This window comes from Ipomoea triloba, chromosome 15 (genome assembly GCF_003576645.1).
Source record: "Ipomoea triloba cultivar NCNSP0323 chromosome 15, ASM357664v1".
Classification (NCBI taxonomy): Eukaryota; Viridiplantae; Streptophyta; class Magnoliopsida; order Solanales; family Convolvulaceae; genus Ipomoea; species Ipomoea triloba.
The window spans coordinates 26,200,917-26,218,512 of NC_044930.1; the positions used below are offsets into that span (position 1 = coordinate 26,200,917).

At 34.1% G+C, this 17,596-nt stretch overlaps 2 protein-coding genes across 2 annotated transcripts; both read right to left on the reverse strand.

Moving 5' to 3' along the window:
• Window positions 1-3,369: 3,369 nt before the first annotated feature.
• On the reverse strand, window positions 3,370-6,896 carry LOC116007276 (putative late blight resistance protein homolog R1A-4). Its single transcript, XM_031247910.1, has 3 exons — window positions 4,184-6,896; window positions 3,918-4,005; window positions 3,370-3,803 (listed from the first exon to the last, which is right to left on the reverse strand). The coding sequence occupies exons 1-2, from the start codon at window positions 6,818-6,820 to the stop codon at window positions 3,928-3,930; spliced, it is 2,715 nt and encodes a 904-aa protein (XP_031103770.1). The 5' UTR covers window positions 6,821-6,896; the 3' UTR covers window positions 3,370-3,803; window positions 3,918-3,927.
• Window positions 6,897-13,034: 6,138 nt separating this feature from the next.
• LOC116006410 (putative late blight resistance protein homolog R1B-17) lies at window positions 13,035-16,237 on the reverse strand. The gene is made up of 2 exons (XM_031246764.1): window positions 13,643-16,237; window positions 13,035-13,518 (listed from the first exon to the last, which is right to left on the reverse strand). Exons 1-2 carry the CDS (start codon window positions 16,235-16,237, stop codon window positions 13,498-13,500), a joined length of 2,616 nt encoding a protein of 871 aa, XP_031102624.1. The 3' UTR covers window positions 13,035-13,497.
• Window positions 16,238-17,596: the final 1,359 nt, after the last annotated feature.

The window sequence follows — 17,596 nt, forward strand, 5'->3', positions numbered from 1 at the left end:
GGGCGAAACACGAAACATTATTTCCAAAAAAAAAAAATTAATTAAAATGACCAAAACGACGTTGTTTTGATATAGAATGCATAATGCATTGTGCACCTGGTCCACGATACTTTTGGAGTGTGCACTTGCAAATTGCAATACAGTGTTACTTTCTGTTTCAATGGGAAAAAAGGATGGTTAAGGTATTTTAATTTATTATAATATTTAAGAAGTGGTGGTGGGACGTACTGTTGTCTCCCAACATCACGGGGCATGCACGCGTCCAAGTGCCTAACCCCCTTTTTCCTTTATTTTTAAGGGTGAATATTCTCTCGGAAGAATGTTATTCCCTTTCCCTCCAACATTTTCTCTCTCTGTTTTTTTTTTATTTTTTTTTTATTTTTTTTGAGTTTTTGCTCAAAAGTATCCCTCCAACCAACCGTCAGAAGACTAACCTTTCGTTTCAACCGTCAGCATATTAAATAGTAAAGAACGCAAATTATGATGTGGACCCACCTGGGTCCACAAACTACGTCTTTTTGTCTTTTTTTTTTTTTTAAATTAGTAAACATATTGCTGAATATAGAGTTGTCCAAAAATGTGTGAATGTAGAGGTTTCAAAGTGTGAATGTAGAGTATAGAAATCGTGAATGTAGACTTATGATTGTGTGAATGTAGAGTTGCCCAGAAATGTGTGAACGTGGGGGTTTCAAATTGTGAATATAGAGTATAGAAATCTTGAATGTAGAGTTATGCATGTGTGGATTTGTAACAGAGTTAAGAAGTTCTAGCAACTTGTAGCCCTGTCATGTGTGAATGTGAAGTTCTCAAGTTGTGGATATGGAGTATATGACCTGTGAATATAGAGTTTTGAATGTGTGAATGCATAACAGTGGTAATATAGTCACTAAACATATAATCCTGTAATGTGTGAATGTGGAGTTTACAAATTGTGAATGTAGAGTATAGTGTATGTGAATGTAGAGTTTATGTTCCACATTTCAGGCCAATATGTTTAGTAAAAAAAAAAAGTAAAAAGAAAAAGAAAATGGTGTGGTGGACCTGGGTCCACGACATAACTATTCTGGCCAAATGGTTTGTTCCATTCACGTAGATTTGTTTTTTCTCCTTATTGGGCCAAATGTGCTTTATTATTCTTGAACTGAGATGTGACAATTCATTGTTCACAGCAATACTACTATACTAGTGGACTATGAAATTGGAGGAGCATAGGATTGGCAAATTAATGATTTAATGTGTTGACCACGGTTTAAAATAATGCATTATGACGTTAAAAAAATATATTGCTCTATATATGTGTTAGAATAATGAATATTCTGAGATAAAATAATGTATTTTATAAGTTAGAATAATGTGCTTTATATGTGTTAGAATAATGATATTTTTAGGGTATGATAATGTATTTTATATGTTAGAATAATGTACTTTATGTGTTAGAATAATATATTTAGAAAAAATTTTAATTTATGCCTTTCATAATATATCAATTATCAATGTCGCCCCTGAATTATTAGTGGTATAAATGTTGCCCTCAATTATTAGTGGTATAAATATTGCCCTCAATAATGACATATTATGGAGGGGTATAAATTACATTAATAATTCAAGTTAGAATAATGTATAATATACTTTGTGTTAGAATAATGAAATTTTTGGATAAGATAATGTATTTTATGAGTTAGAATAATATAATTTAGGTGTTAAAATAATGTATTTTACGAGTTAGAATAAGAAATTACTTGGTGTACTCCCATTTTATACTCTCAAATTTTACTTCATCTTACTAGTTTTTGATGTAGACAATTTTTTGTGGACCTACTACATGATGAAAATAACAAATTCTTATTTGCCACATCAAAAATTAGAATTTGAAAATATACATAGTAAAACTCGTTAAAATAATATACTTTAATTTATGTATTTATAGACCATGGTCCAAACAACCCCGAGCAATAATAATTGGTATGGGAAGTGAATAGCTTCTGCTCAAAAGCCACAAAATTAGGAGCAAATTGAATAAAAGTTGACTATATACTTGTAACAACTAATTATATCTCCCATTCAAAACCATCATCTCGTATGAAAAAAATAATATAATCAGCACTCTATCCCTTAATCTAATCAACTTATGCGAACATGAATTAGTCTAAATATTATACTGACTTAAAAGGTGACTTATACAGTTAGGGGCCGGTCTATTTAGGACACCTTTCAATCCTTATACAATGGACCCCCTGGTGCATATATATATGTCTTATGTTATGAGTTTTTGTGTCTTGTATTATGAAATTCTGCTTTATAAACTCTGTATCTGAAACAAATTAGTAATTGTATCTTATGTTATGAATTTATGTGTCTTGTGTTGTGAAATTCTGTGCCTAAGAACACAAATTTTGTACCTAAATCAGATTTGAAAAATAAATAAATATAAAACATGTGTATGTGTTATGTGTTGTGATTTTTTTATGTCCTTGTGCTATGGAGTTTTATACGTTACGAGTATGAATTTTGTATTTCGTCATTTTGATCTAGGGTCTATAACATTATGTGGACGGTCCATGATATAAATTGCCGATACTTTTTTTTTTTAAATTTTTTTAAAAACTAATTATAACCCAAATAACGACAAACTCATTAAACAGAAAGAAACAAGAAAGACGACCAAACAAACATAGGTTGCCGACAGTTCTTTTTTCTAACATTTTGAAAGCTAACTCCATCTCACAGGTTTTTATCTTTTTTTAAGAAGAATTCTTTATATGAGTTTATTGTGTAAAGGGAAAAAAGCTGAATTGGAATAGAGATTCTCTATATTGAAATAATTCTCGTAAAGATAACAATTTTTTACTCTGTATATAAGTTTATTGAACGCACACATGCCTCTACGTAAAATTAGATTATACATATATTGAATATGTTTGACCAATCTTAATATATAAGAAGAAAAAGTTATGTAATAGGAAATGCTAGACAATTATGTTGTCTCAAATTAAAGGACTAGATATACAATTACAACAAGTGACGAATTGGTAACTCAAAGAGTCAAAGGTAATCTCTGATTCATTGAATCATTGTTATTAGCAACCTTTAAATGAGCTTAGCTTGTTTGTTCTTCCGAAGAACACCTACCTATATGTTGAACTGTATCTTCCTAAAAGGTTGAATCCCCAACACTAAGGCTCCCCACGTCCCGACCTGACTAATCATCTGTATGATGTAAATCATGGTATGTAGCTCAGTTGAACATAGAGGTTAGACATTTAATTTGCTTACTGTGTATAAACCCAAACTTCACTCATGTGATCAACTAAACTGTCCATGAGAGTTAAAATTACCGCCACTAAAAAAATATCATGACCAATGTAAATAGCCCTTGAAAGCCAAGTCATTTTATTTTTGTGCTTTTGTGATAAGCATCGGAATTCTTATTATGTTCAAACATCATGGATTAACATTAATATTTCAATGAACCATTCTATTCTTTTGATACAGTAAGTTCAGAACTAACATCGATCTCAACCAAATACCAAATCATATTTAACACTAACACTTCAATGAATCTCACAATCCAGTAATACACTCTCACTTCAGAACCATTGTTTTGATACAATAATAATAGTTCAACCAACCAACCAGCCAACATTTTATATTATGAAAGATGAACTCCAACATAAACTCAAAGAACCCAAAGAAACAACATTGTAATAACACCAAGCTGCATATGAGACACACCACAACTTCAGGCAGCCAGGATGCATTTCTGGGAATGAGCCAATGCATCATTGTAACTTGTATATGATTCCCTTCAAGAAACATAAACGGAAAAGCTAAAATTCTTTGCAAATATCCAAAATAAAAATGTCTAAATGAGATGGTAGCTTGGTTTTGATGTTCCATTGGTAATTTGGTATGCATACCTTGGTTAAATCAGATTTCCTCAAACACAAAGTTATCAATTGCATACTCAGTCCTTTTTTCTGAGCTTTTATTTGTTGGCAGCTCAATCTAATAAAAAAATAAAATAAAAAATCAGAAAAATTAAGAAAACAAATAGGAGAGGAAGGAGTGATTTAAAAAAAAATTGATTATTCTCAAAAAAAATAAAAAATTGATTAATAGAATCAAAAGACACATAAACTATCTATCAAAATTCATAATTCATAAATAGGAATTAGAGAGAGACCTTAGTTACATCACGAACAACAAGTCCTTCATATCCCAAGTCTCGTTGCATTTGTTGGATCTCCATTGCAGAAGTCACAAGAGAAGAACAACAATTGTCTAGCTCAATTAATCGGAATGTATAAACTTCCTCAAAATTATTTGGAAGTTTTTCCAAGTCCAAGCAATATCTTAGAACTAGACGCTCCAAAACTGGGAAATGATTTGCATTTGCATTCCAATGTTCGAGATCAGAGCGCTCAATAACAAAGAACCTTAGTTGTAGAAACTCCCCATCCCTTGGTGTCCACTTTGGGCCACAAACAGCAAAATCTTTCAATTTGAGTAAATCAAGGTTGGGTAACTTGCCAATAATGTCCATATCTTCCCATGAAAGATACGTATTACTAAGGGTCAACTGCTTGAGGTTTGATGGAAAACAATTTGGGAGATTAAACCGCTCCACCCTTCCCATTTTAACCTTTAACTTCTCAAGCTGATGTAACTGAGCAAGGCTGTCAAGAGCATTAGGCAATACTTCACCTTCAATGTAGATCCCCAACTCCTTCAGGTTTGGAGCTTTTGTAAAGTTTGTTGTTCTTGAGTCTCGGCTGGTAACTTTGAACCATGAAAGAGTTTGTAAGTTTTCTTGAACCAAAATTGGGAGATAAGATGACGATCCCTTATCAAAGCGCACATGCCTTAGCCATGGCAAATCCAAAACATCACATGGCAGTTGCAATTGATACTCTTTTGTCCACGATGAGAGAATGAGAGTTTGCAAACTTTGGAGCTTAAACAATTGAGAGTCATTACAAACAGAACCTATAGTTCGTAAAGCTAAATATCTTAAATGAACCAAATTTACAATCTCACTAGGCATGCCATGCCAACATTTTATTAGTGATAAGTCCAATACTCTTAACAACTTCAAAGATGAGAATATCGACCAACACTTTGCAAGATATAAATTTTCATCAAAGTAGAAAAGGGAACGAGTTTTAAGTGAAGAGTGAGTGAAATAAATTGTAGGAATTGACAAGTAATCATTTCGACAACTTACCCAACGATGACCTTCAGGAAACTTATCATATTCCGTCCTACAAGCCACCATAATGTCCTCCTGAAGTGCTTTTGTAACGCAAAATTGATGTAATAAATCATGAAGCATACATGATTTGATCTTTCTATCCAAACTCCTCTGGTAAACTTGAACTAGCCTTCTATTGATAAGATCACACAAATAATCCATAGCTATCTCTTCTAAACTCTTCTTCTTGTCCATCTCTGGATTTACAAATCCTTCAGCTACCCATAACTTTATCAACTTTTTCACACGAATTTTGGTATTCTTAGGAAAGACTCCGAAATAAAGAAAACAAGGTTTTAGGTGTGTAGGCAAATAGTTGCAGCAAACTTCAAGTGTGGAATACACTATTGTTGTACAATCCTTGAATGATGAAATGGTGAACAGAATATCCTCCCACTGCTTTGGTGAGTTGTTGAGTGTGGCTAGAAGTCCACCAATCAAAACAATTCCTAGTGGCATTCCCATACATTTCTCAGCAATGCGTCTCCCTATAATCTCAAACTCGAGGGGTAATTTTCCATTAGACGTTGCAGTTTTGCTTAATAATTTCCAGCTTTCTTCTGGATTCAGACTACGTGTTTCGAAAATCCACATATCTGAGCTGCTAGCAAATTTAGCCACACTCATATCTCGAGTAGTTATCAGAACTCGGCTTCCATTATTATTGCGTGGAAAATATCTACTCAATATTTGCACTGCCGTCAAGGACCAACTGTCATCAATGACAATGAAATACCTTTGGCCCATCAGAAGTTTGCGGAGTTGCTCTGCTAGCCGCCGCTTATCATTTTGTTTGGAGATTTCTTCTTTGGTCAATGACACAATACAGCTTAGAATATCAATGAGTAGATCTCTCAGACCGTGTTGTGGACTTTCGACCGTCCATGCTTGAATGTCAAAGTGTGACACAATTGATGGATCTTCGTAAACTTTTTTTGCCAAAGTAGTCTTTCCAGTGCCACTCATTCCCACAATTGAAACAATTTGTAGTTGAGTGGACGAAGAAGATTGAATGAGAAGCATGTCTTTTATTTTCTCAACATCACCTTCGATTCCTATCATTGTATTCTCTAATTCATAGTTGGAGGAGGAGGAGGAGACACCATCCCTCACGTTCTCTAGCTGTAAACAAGAAGAAGAAGAAGAAGCATCATCAAATGTATGTCTCATTTGCAGATCTCTGATTTGCACTTCAACACACTCAAAATCCTTCACTAATTGCTGCAAGCTCCGATGAAGATCTTCACAAGCCTCCTTTACTGCTACTCCCTCACCCTGCACCTGGTAAATTTCACCCAGTTTGGACTCGATTTCATCTTCTGCTTTCATTGCAACATCTCTAATTTCTTCATCCAGCCTTTTCACTGCCTCGCGATCGGGATCAGAGGTAAATTTGGGCTTAGGTTTGTCTAGATAGGCTTGCAGGAAATGGAGCTTATCCTTTAAGGTGGATAGGATGATTTGAGCATCATCAGGAAGATTATTATTGTGTGGGGGTTTCTGAAGAAGAAGAAGAAGCTGTAGTTGCTCTACTATTCCTAGTATACTACTTACAAAAACATAATCCATTGCTGAATTCAATTGCTTTTTCTCTTCTTCTTTTTCTCAACTAGTGATGGATCTATAGGAGAATTTGCAATTGGCTATACTACTATGTATTTGGTTGGTGTTATTGTTCAAACAATAATTAAAAGAATAGATAATAAGGGTTCATTCCCTAAGCATTGCATGATTAATTGATTGTTTAATTAGATGACTCACTCATCAATTGGATACCCACTAAATTAGACCAAATTAAATATATAAGTCGAAAAAAAAAAACTTAATTTGTTCCAATTTTTTAATGGGCTGCCAGACTTCCCAAGGTAGTATATAATTAATCATTTTCTCAATGTCTCTAGAATTAAATTTATTAACAAGTATTATTGATCTTGAATTATTATTATTATTATTATTATTATTATTATTATTATTATTATACAGTAAATTTATTAAGATGACATCAATTTGTAGGATTAAATTTAGTAAATATAATATAAGTTTATTAAAAAGTATTACTGATCATAAATCATTACTTATTATAATGGACTAATGGTGTAGATTCATTAACACGACATCAATTTGCAAGGGTGGATTCAGAGGGGGACAAAGGGACATATGTATATGTATATGTATAGTATTAAAGTTGTGATTTATGATATTTATTTCTAATTTTAGTTCTATTTGTGATGTGTAACATTGTGACTTTTTAATGCTTTTTTGTTTTTTATTAAAAAAAAAAGATTAATAGTGAGATGTGTAATTTTATAATGTATTTTATATTCAAATTATTTTATCTAATAAATTATGTTTTATGCACACAACTACGTACCATTTTACTTGTTATGTCAATATTAAGATTTTCAATTTTATTGCCTCTTGGGGTAAATATATCATTAGATAATTATCATATTAGTTGTTATGATAATATTAAGATTTTCTTATTATCTCTCGTATTAATTATATATATAAGTTTGCCAAAGCCTCGATGAAAATAAACAACCTTAACCATTAATTTTTTTTTATTTATATTTGTTCGATTTTCAAAACTCAATCGGTGAATTAACTACTTAAAAGTTAAAACATACAATTAGTCATTATTTTATAAGCTATAAAATATGTGCTCTCAAATTTTCTCCTTACTTCTTAATGTGACACAGACAACAAACTAGTATTAAAGGTGATCCACGCATTTCTTAACATGTACAACTAGCATACAATCATGCATTAGTTATGATGTCAATATTAAGATTTTTTCAATCTCTCAAATTAAATATAACAATAGAAAACTAGCATGGTATACAATTAAGGTTTTGTTTCAAATGAACTATAACAAATGGACAACCTATAACATATTAGTTGTCATGATAATATTAAGATTTCTTTTTTCTTTTTTCAAATTAAATATAACAACATACAACTACCGTGATAGTTCATGACTAGTTGTCATGATAATATTAATATTTTCTCCAATTAAATTAGTAGTTTAATTTTAAATAATGGATTGTGTTGGGGTTAATTTTTATTTCAATAATTGTGATGGATAAAGCTGGCCGGCAACCTGCACGCATAATCACGTAGCTGTCTAGCATTTGTAATGATTTTAAAATTCTACAATAGTGACAACCATAGCTTCACTTCTCTATTATTATATCAAAATAATCCATACTATATAGCGTATAACATGCAATGTCAAATAATTTATTTTTAAAGACCCAATGGAATGCTCTTCCTAGCAATAAGTCATTTTTTTTTAATATTTCTTTCACTATCAAGTAAAAGATTTTATGATAAAGTATTACTCTCATCATGTGTGTTTTATTAATTACTAGTATGTATAGAAATGAATTTTTGTGCGATTGGCTATCTCAGGTGTAGTTGTGCGGTTATATTTGAGTCATTAATCTTGTTTAAATCAACGTTCAGGATTAATAATGATTAAAAAAATGCGTGATAGTAATTTGGTCTTTTTACATCTAGGTCAAATTTAATATGCGTAATTTTTCTTCTTAAGGTGCGTGAGTTTTGTACTTAATTAAGGTGAGTGGTTTTGTACTGTGTGGCTTAAGGTGCGTGCGTCAGGTGTTGAAAACTTAAGTGCGTTGATCTAAAGCTTTAGGTGCGTGGTTCTCCTTCTTAAGGTGCGTGATTTGTATGCTTAAGGTGTGTCAATTGTTGAAACTTATTAAGGGGTCGCGATTTTAAAACTTTAGGTGCGCGATCTGTGTTCTTAAGGTGTTTTGTTTGTGTGTTTAAGATGTGTGATTTGTGTACTTAAGGTGCGCAATTTTAAAACTTTAGATGCGTGGTTTGTGTACTTAAGGTGCATCATTTGAATGCTTAAGGTGCATTTTTTTGTGTTAATCGTACAACCGCACAGGAAGATATATTTGCACCTGATCCACTCCCACCACACAGAGTGAATTGGTTTTGTATGACCCTATAAATGAAAGAATGGATCTGTAACATCCCTAAGGAACACAAGGACAGGCAACACAACATAATAGTAGCTCACACTAATGGTCAGTGATAATATAAAAATAAATGTGATGGAGTATCATTTGAGATAAACTGTAATTTTATTTACGGAGCTCCGTTAACATGTGATGCTAGCCGATTTTTTACTTATAAGAAACGGTGTCGTTTTTGGACCATGGTCCACAAAGCTTTGTGGACCATGGACCACGGACCACGATATAACAATTGTGTAAATCATAGTATGTAACTCAACTGAATACTGATGTTAAACTTTTGCTTATTGCCCATAAGCCTAAATTTTACTCCTGTGACCGACTAAGCTGCCAATGCGAGTTAAAATTACTACCACTAAAAAAAATCATGACCAATGTAAATAGCCCTTGAAAGCATCGGAATTCATACTATATAGTGATAAGCATCGGAATTCTTATTATGTTCAAACATCATGGATTAACATTAATATTTCAATGAACCATTATATTCCTTTGAAACAGTAAGTTCAGAACTAACATCTCAACCAAATACCAAATCATATTTAACACTAACACTTGAATGAATCTCACAATCCAGTAATACACTATCACTTCAGAACCATTGTTTTGATACAATAACAGTTCAACCAAACAGCCAACATTTTATATTATGGAAGATGAACTCCAACATCAACTCAAAGAACCCAAAGAAACAGCATTGTAATAACAGTCAAAGCTGCAAATGAGACACACCACAACTTCAGCCAGCCAGGATGCATTTCTGGGAATGAAGCCAATGCATCATTGTAACTTGTATATGATTCCCTTCAAGAAACACAAATGGAAAAGCTAAAATTCTTTGATACCCAAAATAAAATGTCTAAATGAGATGGTAGCTAGGTTTTGATGTTCAATTGGTAATTTGGTATGCATACCTTGGTTAAACTAGATTTCCTCAAACACAAAGTTATCAAATTGCATACTCACTCCTTTTTTCCGAGCTTTCATTGGCCGGTAGCTCAATCTAATAAAAAAATATAATTAAAAACCAGAACAATTAAGAAAAAATAGGAGAGGTATAGAACCATCATAAACTATTTATCAAAATTCATCATAATTCATAAATGGGAATTAGAGAGATACCTTAGTTACATCACGAACAACAAGTCCTTCATATCCCATGACTCGTTGAGCTTGTTGGATCTCCTTTGCTGAAGTCACAAGAGAAGAACAACAATTGCCTAACTCAATTAATCGCAATGTACAAACTTCCTCAAAATCATTTGGAAGTTTTTCCAAGTCCCAACAATATCTTAGAATTAGATGCTCCAAAACTGGGAAATGGTTTGCTTTTGCATTCCAATGTTCGAGATCAGAGCGCTCAATAAGGAAGAACCTTAGTTGTAGAAACTCCCCATCCTTGGGTGTCCACTCTGAGCCGCAGAAGGCAAAATCTTTCAATTTGAGTAAATCAAGATTGGGTAACTTGCCAATAATATCCATATCTTCCCATTGGGAAGGAAACTAGCTCTAGGGCCGGATTCTCATTAATGTGCAGGTAGTAGGGGTTTGATTGTGTCTGAGGATTGAAAGTTACCTCAGAGGGATCGGAACCGGTCGCCGGCGTAGAAGAAGAGGGTGCCGTGTTGCCGGTAGTCTGATTCCCTGCTGGATTCGTTGCTGTGTTGTCGATCGGCTGTGATCGACTGCTGATCGGAGGCCATGGCTCCATGGATGATTGACAGAAGAAGCTCCTAAACAGTGAGCTCTGATACCATGTCGCGAAGCTTCGAACGAGAGAAAAAAGGGAAGAACAGAGAAGGAAAATGATCTGTTTATTGTGATACTCAATAACTGAAATACATGGTTTTATATACATCAAGAATGGAGGGAAAAGGAACTGACTGCTACTGCTAACAGACTGCTAACTAATGCTATAACAGAAAGGTGAAGGAGATGATGCCAGGTGGCAATAATCCTACTGTCCTGAAAAAAGAAATATTAGAAAATGAGCTAGTTGCTAATTAAAGACATTTTCAAAATGAGCTAGAAAATGTTAAACCTTTTCAGAACAGTTGCAAAAAATCAGTCTCCTTTGTTAATTTTTATACTAATGATTGTATCAAAACAATAGTTCATTGAAATTTTAATGTTGTATTGGGAAGCTTCATGGGACTTCGGTCCAAACTTGATCTTTACCGGCTTCCGCCCAACAATCTCCCATTCTAGCATCAGTTTTGAACAACTACTTGTTAGATAGGACCAAGTGCTTACCACTTACATCAAAAGTTATAGCTAGTAGCGAATTGAAGACACAACTTTATTTCTGTATAATCGCCACACATTTTCGAGACGCTCGATGCTGGACTTGGCTTTTTAAGCCTTTTTATCGGCCTTTGCCCAACAATTCCCTAGTCATTGGGTGCTTGACTTGGCCTTTTATGTTTGTTGATTAATCTAAGATGTTTGTGGTGTGTTGTGGAGATTATGAGCTTCCATTTGCAGTTTCATAACTTGTAATTTCATAACTCCATGTTCACAATTTTATAACTCTATGAGTCTATGTTCACAGTTTTATAACTCTATGTTCACAGTTTTATAACTCTATGTTCACAATTTCATAATTCCATTTTCACAATTTCATAGCTCTATGTTCACAATTTTATAAAATTACAATTTCATAATTCTATGTTCAACAGTATCAAAACTCTACGTTCAACAGTATTACAATTTTTGAAACTATAAAAAAAAATTGTAAATATAGAGTTCAAAAATTGTGAATGTTTTTTTTTTTTTTTTTTTTGAAAAAAAAAACATTCACAATTTTTTTATATAGATTGTGAATCTTAAGTAATGCAATTTTATATATTGAGATCTAAAATTGTGAACATAGAATTTTAAAATTATATATATAGACTTGTGGACCCAGGTCCATAGCATAAATTGCTAAATGGGTTGGGACCGGCTGGACTGTGTTAGAAATTTCTCACTTAAATCCACCTAAAAATGGGCTAAATGATCCTAACCTAGTCGGTTAAGCCATGTTTTGATAGCTCTACCGACAAAATATGTTACCAATGAATACGGATATGTGATTTTTTTTCAATTGTATTATATTTTAATTAAAATTTCAAATCCTCGATCTAAATCATTTAATATTATAAACATTAATCTCTCTACAAAGAAAAATGATTTCTAGCATAAAAGGAGGGAATTTTATTTGATCTTTTATTTGACTAACGTTCTAACTACTACTCCGGTATATTACACTATCAAGTTAGATACTTTATTTGATTTTTTATTAGACAAACTAACGTTCTTACCACTATATTACACTATAAATTTAGACATTTTATTGAGGTTGTTTGCACAAAATCAGCATTTCTCTGTCATTCTTTCTTGGAGGGAGTCACATATGCATGGACTTCCCAAATATGCATGCATCCTGGCTGCAGGCTCAAGTGATGATTGGTTGATGATATTTGTTTATATATTACTGTAATCAGTTGACTTCGAGGAGGACAATAGATCACTTTCATATAGATTAGAACTAGAACTTTGTGATTATCAAACCAACAATCTTGATAAAGGCCAATAGACTGCTCGCTAAGTTGTCGAAACTAAAACCTTATAAGCAAATCAACAGCCAAACAAACTCGGTTGGAAGTTGCCTGCACCTTTGAGAGCTCCAAGATTAAAGCTTTTTCTATGGAAATTATCCTCTGGTTGAACATCCATTTCTAATTTTCCCAATCTCTAATGGTGAGCCATAAGCCAAATAATGCAAGCATAAATGAAAGATGACAGCTGAAGTACTTCAAATTTTGGCAACAAATATTTTGAGTTTTCCATGATAATGAACATTCACTGCACCAGAATTGACAAGAGTAGTCTACTTACACAATTAAACACCAAAATCTAAAATCCAATGTCTGTCTAATCAGCCTCTACAAAAGGAATTTTAGTTGAACATACAACAGGAGGAAGAGGAAGAGGAGGGTGAAAAACAAGGTTTGAACTTGACAGCCCAACAACACAACAATCTTAGCTCATTTATCAAAAGCAATGTTTGAATTAATCATTATATTTGACAAATTTCCTTTGGTTTTAGGCTCACGTCCATCAGTACATACCTTCTCGGCTTTAACCAGGTTTCCTCAAACGCCCGCTACATCATCATCAAACTCCTCATTCACTTTCATATTCTTCAGAGGATTCACTTTCATCTTCACAGCTTTCATGTACTTCATTAGAGCATTACTTAGTTGGCAATTTAATCTACAAAACCAATTTCCATTGACAAAATTAAATAAAGTGAAAGATATTAGAATGAATGATTTCCATATATATAAGGGCACAAAACCAATATTTCAATATCAAGGAAGGGGAATAGGAGACAGACCTTAGCTCCAAGATCACGAATAACAAGTGACTCGATACCATAGCTCTGTTTCTCTTCTTGAATCTTCCTTGCAGATTCCACCAGAATAGGATAACAATTTTCTAACTCAATTAGTTGTAGTGCATTTAAATTTGCAAATTCACTTGGAAGTTCTTCCAAGTCCAAGCAAAATCTTAGGATTAAGCGTTCCAAGACTGGGAAATGATCATCAGTTGTAATCCAGCATTTGAGATCTGAGCGTGCAATAAGGAAGAGCTTTAATCCCTTAAACCCATCATCATCTGCTGGTTCCCACCTTGGACCGGAGAAGGCAAACTCTTTCAGTTTGAGCACCTCGAGCGTTGGCAACCTTCCAATAATGTCCATGTCCTCCCACGAAAGATAAGTATTACAAAGTGTCAACTTCTTAAGGTTCTGAGGAAGAGCAGTTGGAAGATAAAAGCCCTCCACATTTCTCCTTTCAAGTTTCAATCTCTCAAGCAAACGCAAATGAACAAGACTGTCAAAAGCACCTGGTGGCAAATCATTGTCAATGTAAACCCCTAGTTCCTTCAAGTTTGGGACCATTGCAAAATCTGTTGTTCTTGGGGCCAGGCCATTAACTTTCAACCAAAACAGAGTTTGTATGCTTTTCTGAATCTCATTTGGGAGGTATACTGTGGCTCTCTTGTCAAGGTATGCATGCCTTAACCATGGCAAATCCAAAATATCCCGTGGCAATTGCAAACAACATTCTTCCCTCCAGGAACAAATAATTAGAGTCTGCAAATTTCGAAGCTTAAACAGTTCAAATTTGTCAAGAGAGCCCACAGTCGTCAAAGCCAAGTATCTCATATGAACTAACTCCACAATTTCACTAGGCGCCCCATGCCAACATTTTATTAATGATAAGTCTAACACTCTCAGCAACTTCATACACGAGAATATCAAGTTGCGCTTGGAGAGGTACACATCTTCACCAAAGTAGAGAATAGAATGAGTTCCATCAGAAGTAGGCCAATTAGTTGATTTACAACTAATCCAACGACAACTATCTGCTGATTGGAATTGTTTTCTTACACTCAGAAGTCTCCCCCTTCTAGCTTCATTCACAGATATGTCATGCAACATATCATGAAGCTTACATGACTTGATTTTGCCATCAAAACTTTGCTGGCTGACTTGCACTAGATTTCGATTGATAAGATTGCGCAAGTAACTCTCTCCCACTTCTTCCAAACTTTTAGTCATCTCTTTCTCTTTCATTAAAAATCCCTCCGCAACCCACAAGTTGATCAATTTAGTAGCAAGAATGTCCCTATCTTCCGGAAAAACTCCGAAATAGAGGAAACAAGCCTTCAGATGACTAGGCAAGTAGTTGTAACTCAAGGAAAGTAGTCCTAAACATTTGTTAGTAGGATCTATTTCATCCAAAGAATTCATATTCTTAACAACATCACCCCATGCTTCTACTGACTTGTCAAGTGCACGTAGAAGTCCAGCCATCACAACAATGGCTAGTGGCAATCCCTGACATTTCATAACAATATATTCCCCTATGGTCTGTAATTTAGTAGGGATGTGAACATGTTTCCCTTCAAACACCTTTGCCTCAAATAAATCCCTACTTTCATCTTGGTTTAGAAAACGCATGGAATGAATAGACTTACTTGAGCTAGCATATTCAGCCACCTCTTTCTGCCGGGTAGTCATCAGGATTCGGCTTCTGCTCAAATTATCTGGAAAACATTGTTTGATTGCATCCCAGGCCGAACTGCTCCATATGTCATCTATGACAATCAAATACCTTTGACCCAACAAATGTTTGCGCAACTGGTCTGCTAGCTGACCTTGTTCTTTGTTGTTGAGTTCATTGGTGGTTGGTACAATGCAGGCTAAAAGGCTAATGAGTATCCGCTTCATATCAGGTTCTTGAGACACAACTGCCCATGCCCGAATGTAAAATTTTGACATAATATCGGGATCGTCATAGACCTTCTTTGCTAGTGTAGTCTTCCCGATGCCTCCCATGCCTGTTACCGGGATGACTTCTAGTTGCTCAGAAGACTGTTTGCCAATGATCATGTTCTTTATTTTCCGAAACTCATCATCACATCCCACCATTTGATTCTCAGGCTCTAAATCATGATGATGGGTGGAAGTGGAACCGCCGGCAGGTAGTTTGTTTTCTAACTTTAAAACATCTGGAGATGAACTGCCATATGACTGTGACTGATCTTGGGCAGATCTGCTTTCCTTCTCAATCTGGATCCGGACTTCAAGTGCCTCAACATCCCTTACTACTTGCTGCAAAGTCAGGTGAAGCCCACAACAAGCTTCATCTGCACAGAAATCTTGGTTGGTAGAAGCCAAATAAACCCCTCTGAGTTGTGATTCGATTTCAGCTTCTGCTTCAACAGCTACATCTCTGATCTCTGCATCCAGACTTTCATTAACAGTCTGTGTCTCAAGAAAGTTTTGAAGAAAGCGAAGCTTTTCAGATAACAACAAGACTAGTTGTTTATCATCATCAAGAATATTGTTCAAAGATGGGTTGGGATGCCAAAGGTGTTGATCCACTATTCCCAGTAGAGAAGTTACGACAACAAAAGCCATTCAAGAATTTTAGTGAGCTAGTGTGTAGGGAGAGATGCAGGGTTTGAAATCAAGAGCAGGTTTAGTTTGAACTCTGAACTATTGAACAGGAAATGCAGTGGTTACGTTAATAAAGACTCCCACATTTGAAAAAAAATGTAGATCAGAGAGAAATATTCATGAGTTTATAATGTTATACTCCGATTAATAATAATTAGTGTTAAAGGTTAAGAATTAGTGTTAACACTATCTCTTTACTAAAAGAAAAAAGATATACATCTTCACCTACAATATTATTTATTTAATCATAATATAATATTTCACAGGACTTGGTGACTACAAGACTAATAGAAATTACTAATGGTGCAACACAATCGAATTAGTCGGCTAGTTGACTTGGTAAGCACAAGACTTCAGGTTCGACTCTCAATTGATTTGTTATTTCTTCACAGTACAAAGCGTGCTTCATTCAAAATACATCCTCAAATTGTATATGCTGGACTATGTAGTAACTTTTAAGAAAAAAGAAAACGATCGCATGCGACAAGATATATATATATATATATATATATGGAAATAGGTTCCCGTGCGGTTGTATGGTTGTTTAGGTACGTAGCTTTCCTTCTTAAAATGCACCATTTGTGTGTTTAAGGTGCGTCAGTGTTGAAACCTAAGGTGCGTCAACCTAAAGCTCTTTTAGGTGCGTGGTTTTCCTTCTTAATTAAGGTGCGTCATCTGTATGCTTAAGGTGTGTCAGTGTTGACACTTAAGGTGCCCCATTTTAAAACTTTAGTTGCGTGATTTGTGTTCTTAATGTGCTTTGTTTGTGTGCTTAAGGTGTGTATTTTGCGCATCACCATTTCAAAACTTTAGGTGCGTGTTTTGTAGTCTTAAGGTCTTTTGTTTGTGTGCTTAAGGTGCATAATCACACAACCGCACGAAAAGCTATACTCGCACATGAACCCTTCCACATATATATATGTATGTATGTATGTATGTATGTATGTATGTAAAATATTACAATCTAACTTAATAATCATAGTATCTGCTCAACATGATATGTCAACATTTTTAATTGGAATGGAACTCAAACCGGTGACCTTCCGTTAAAAATAGTAACAGTGATGCAAAGTGCTATAATTAATTGTAGAAATTGAGAAAATATTAAAATTAAAATTAAAAGGTGTGATTGGGAAATACGCCAGCCGGCCAGACCATTAAAAATGAGAACAAATTGATTATTTTTTTAAAGAATTATTATATTAGAATAATTGATAACTAATTGTAATTAATCATATCATGATATATATGATATGATAGACCAATCCTCCAGTCGGTGGGAAAAATGGTCTCTTGTTTTTTTTTTTTTTTTTTTTTTTT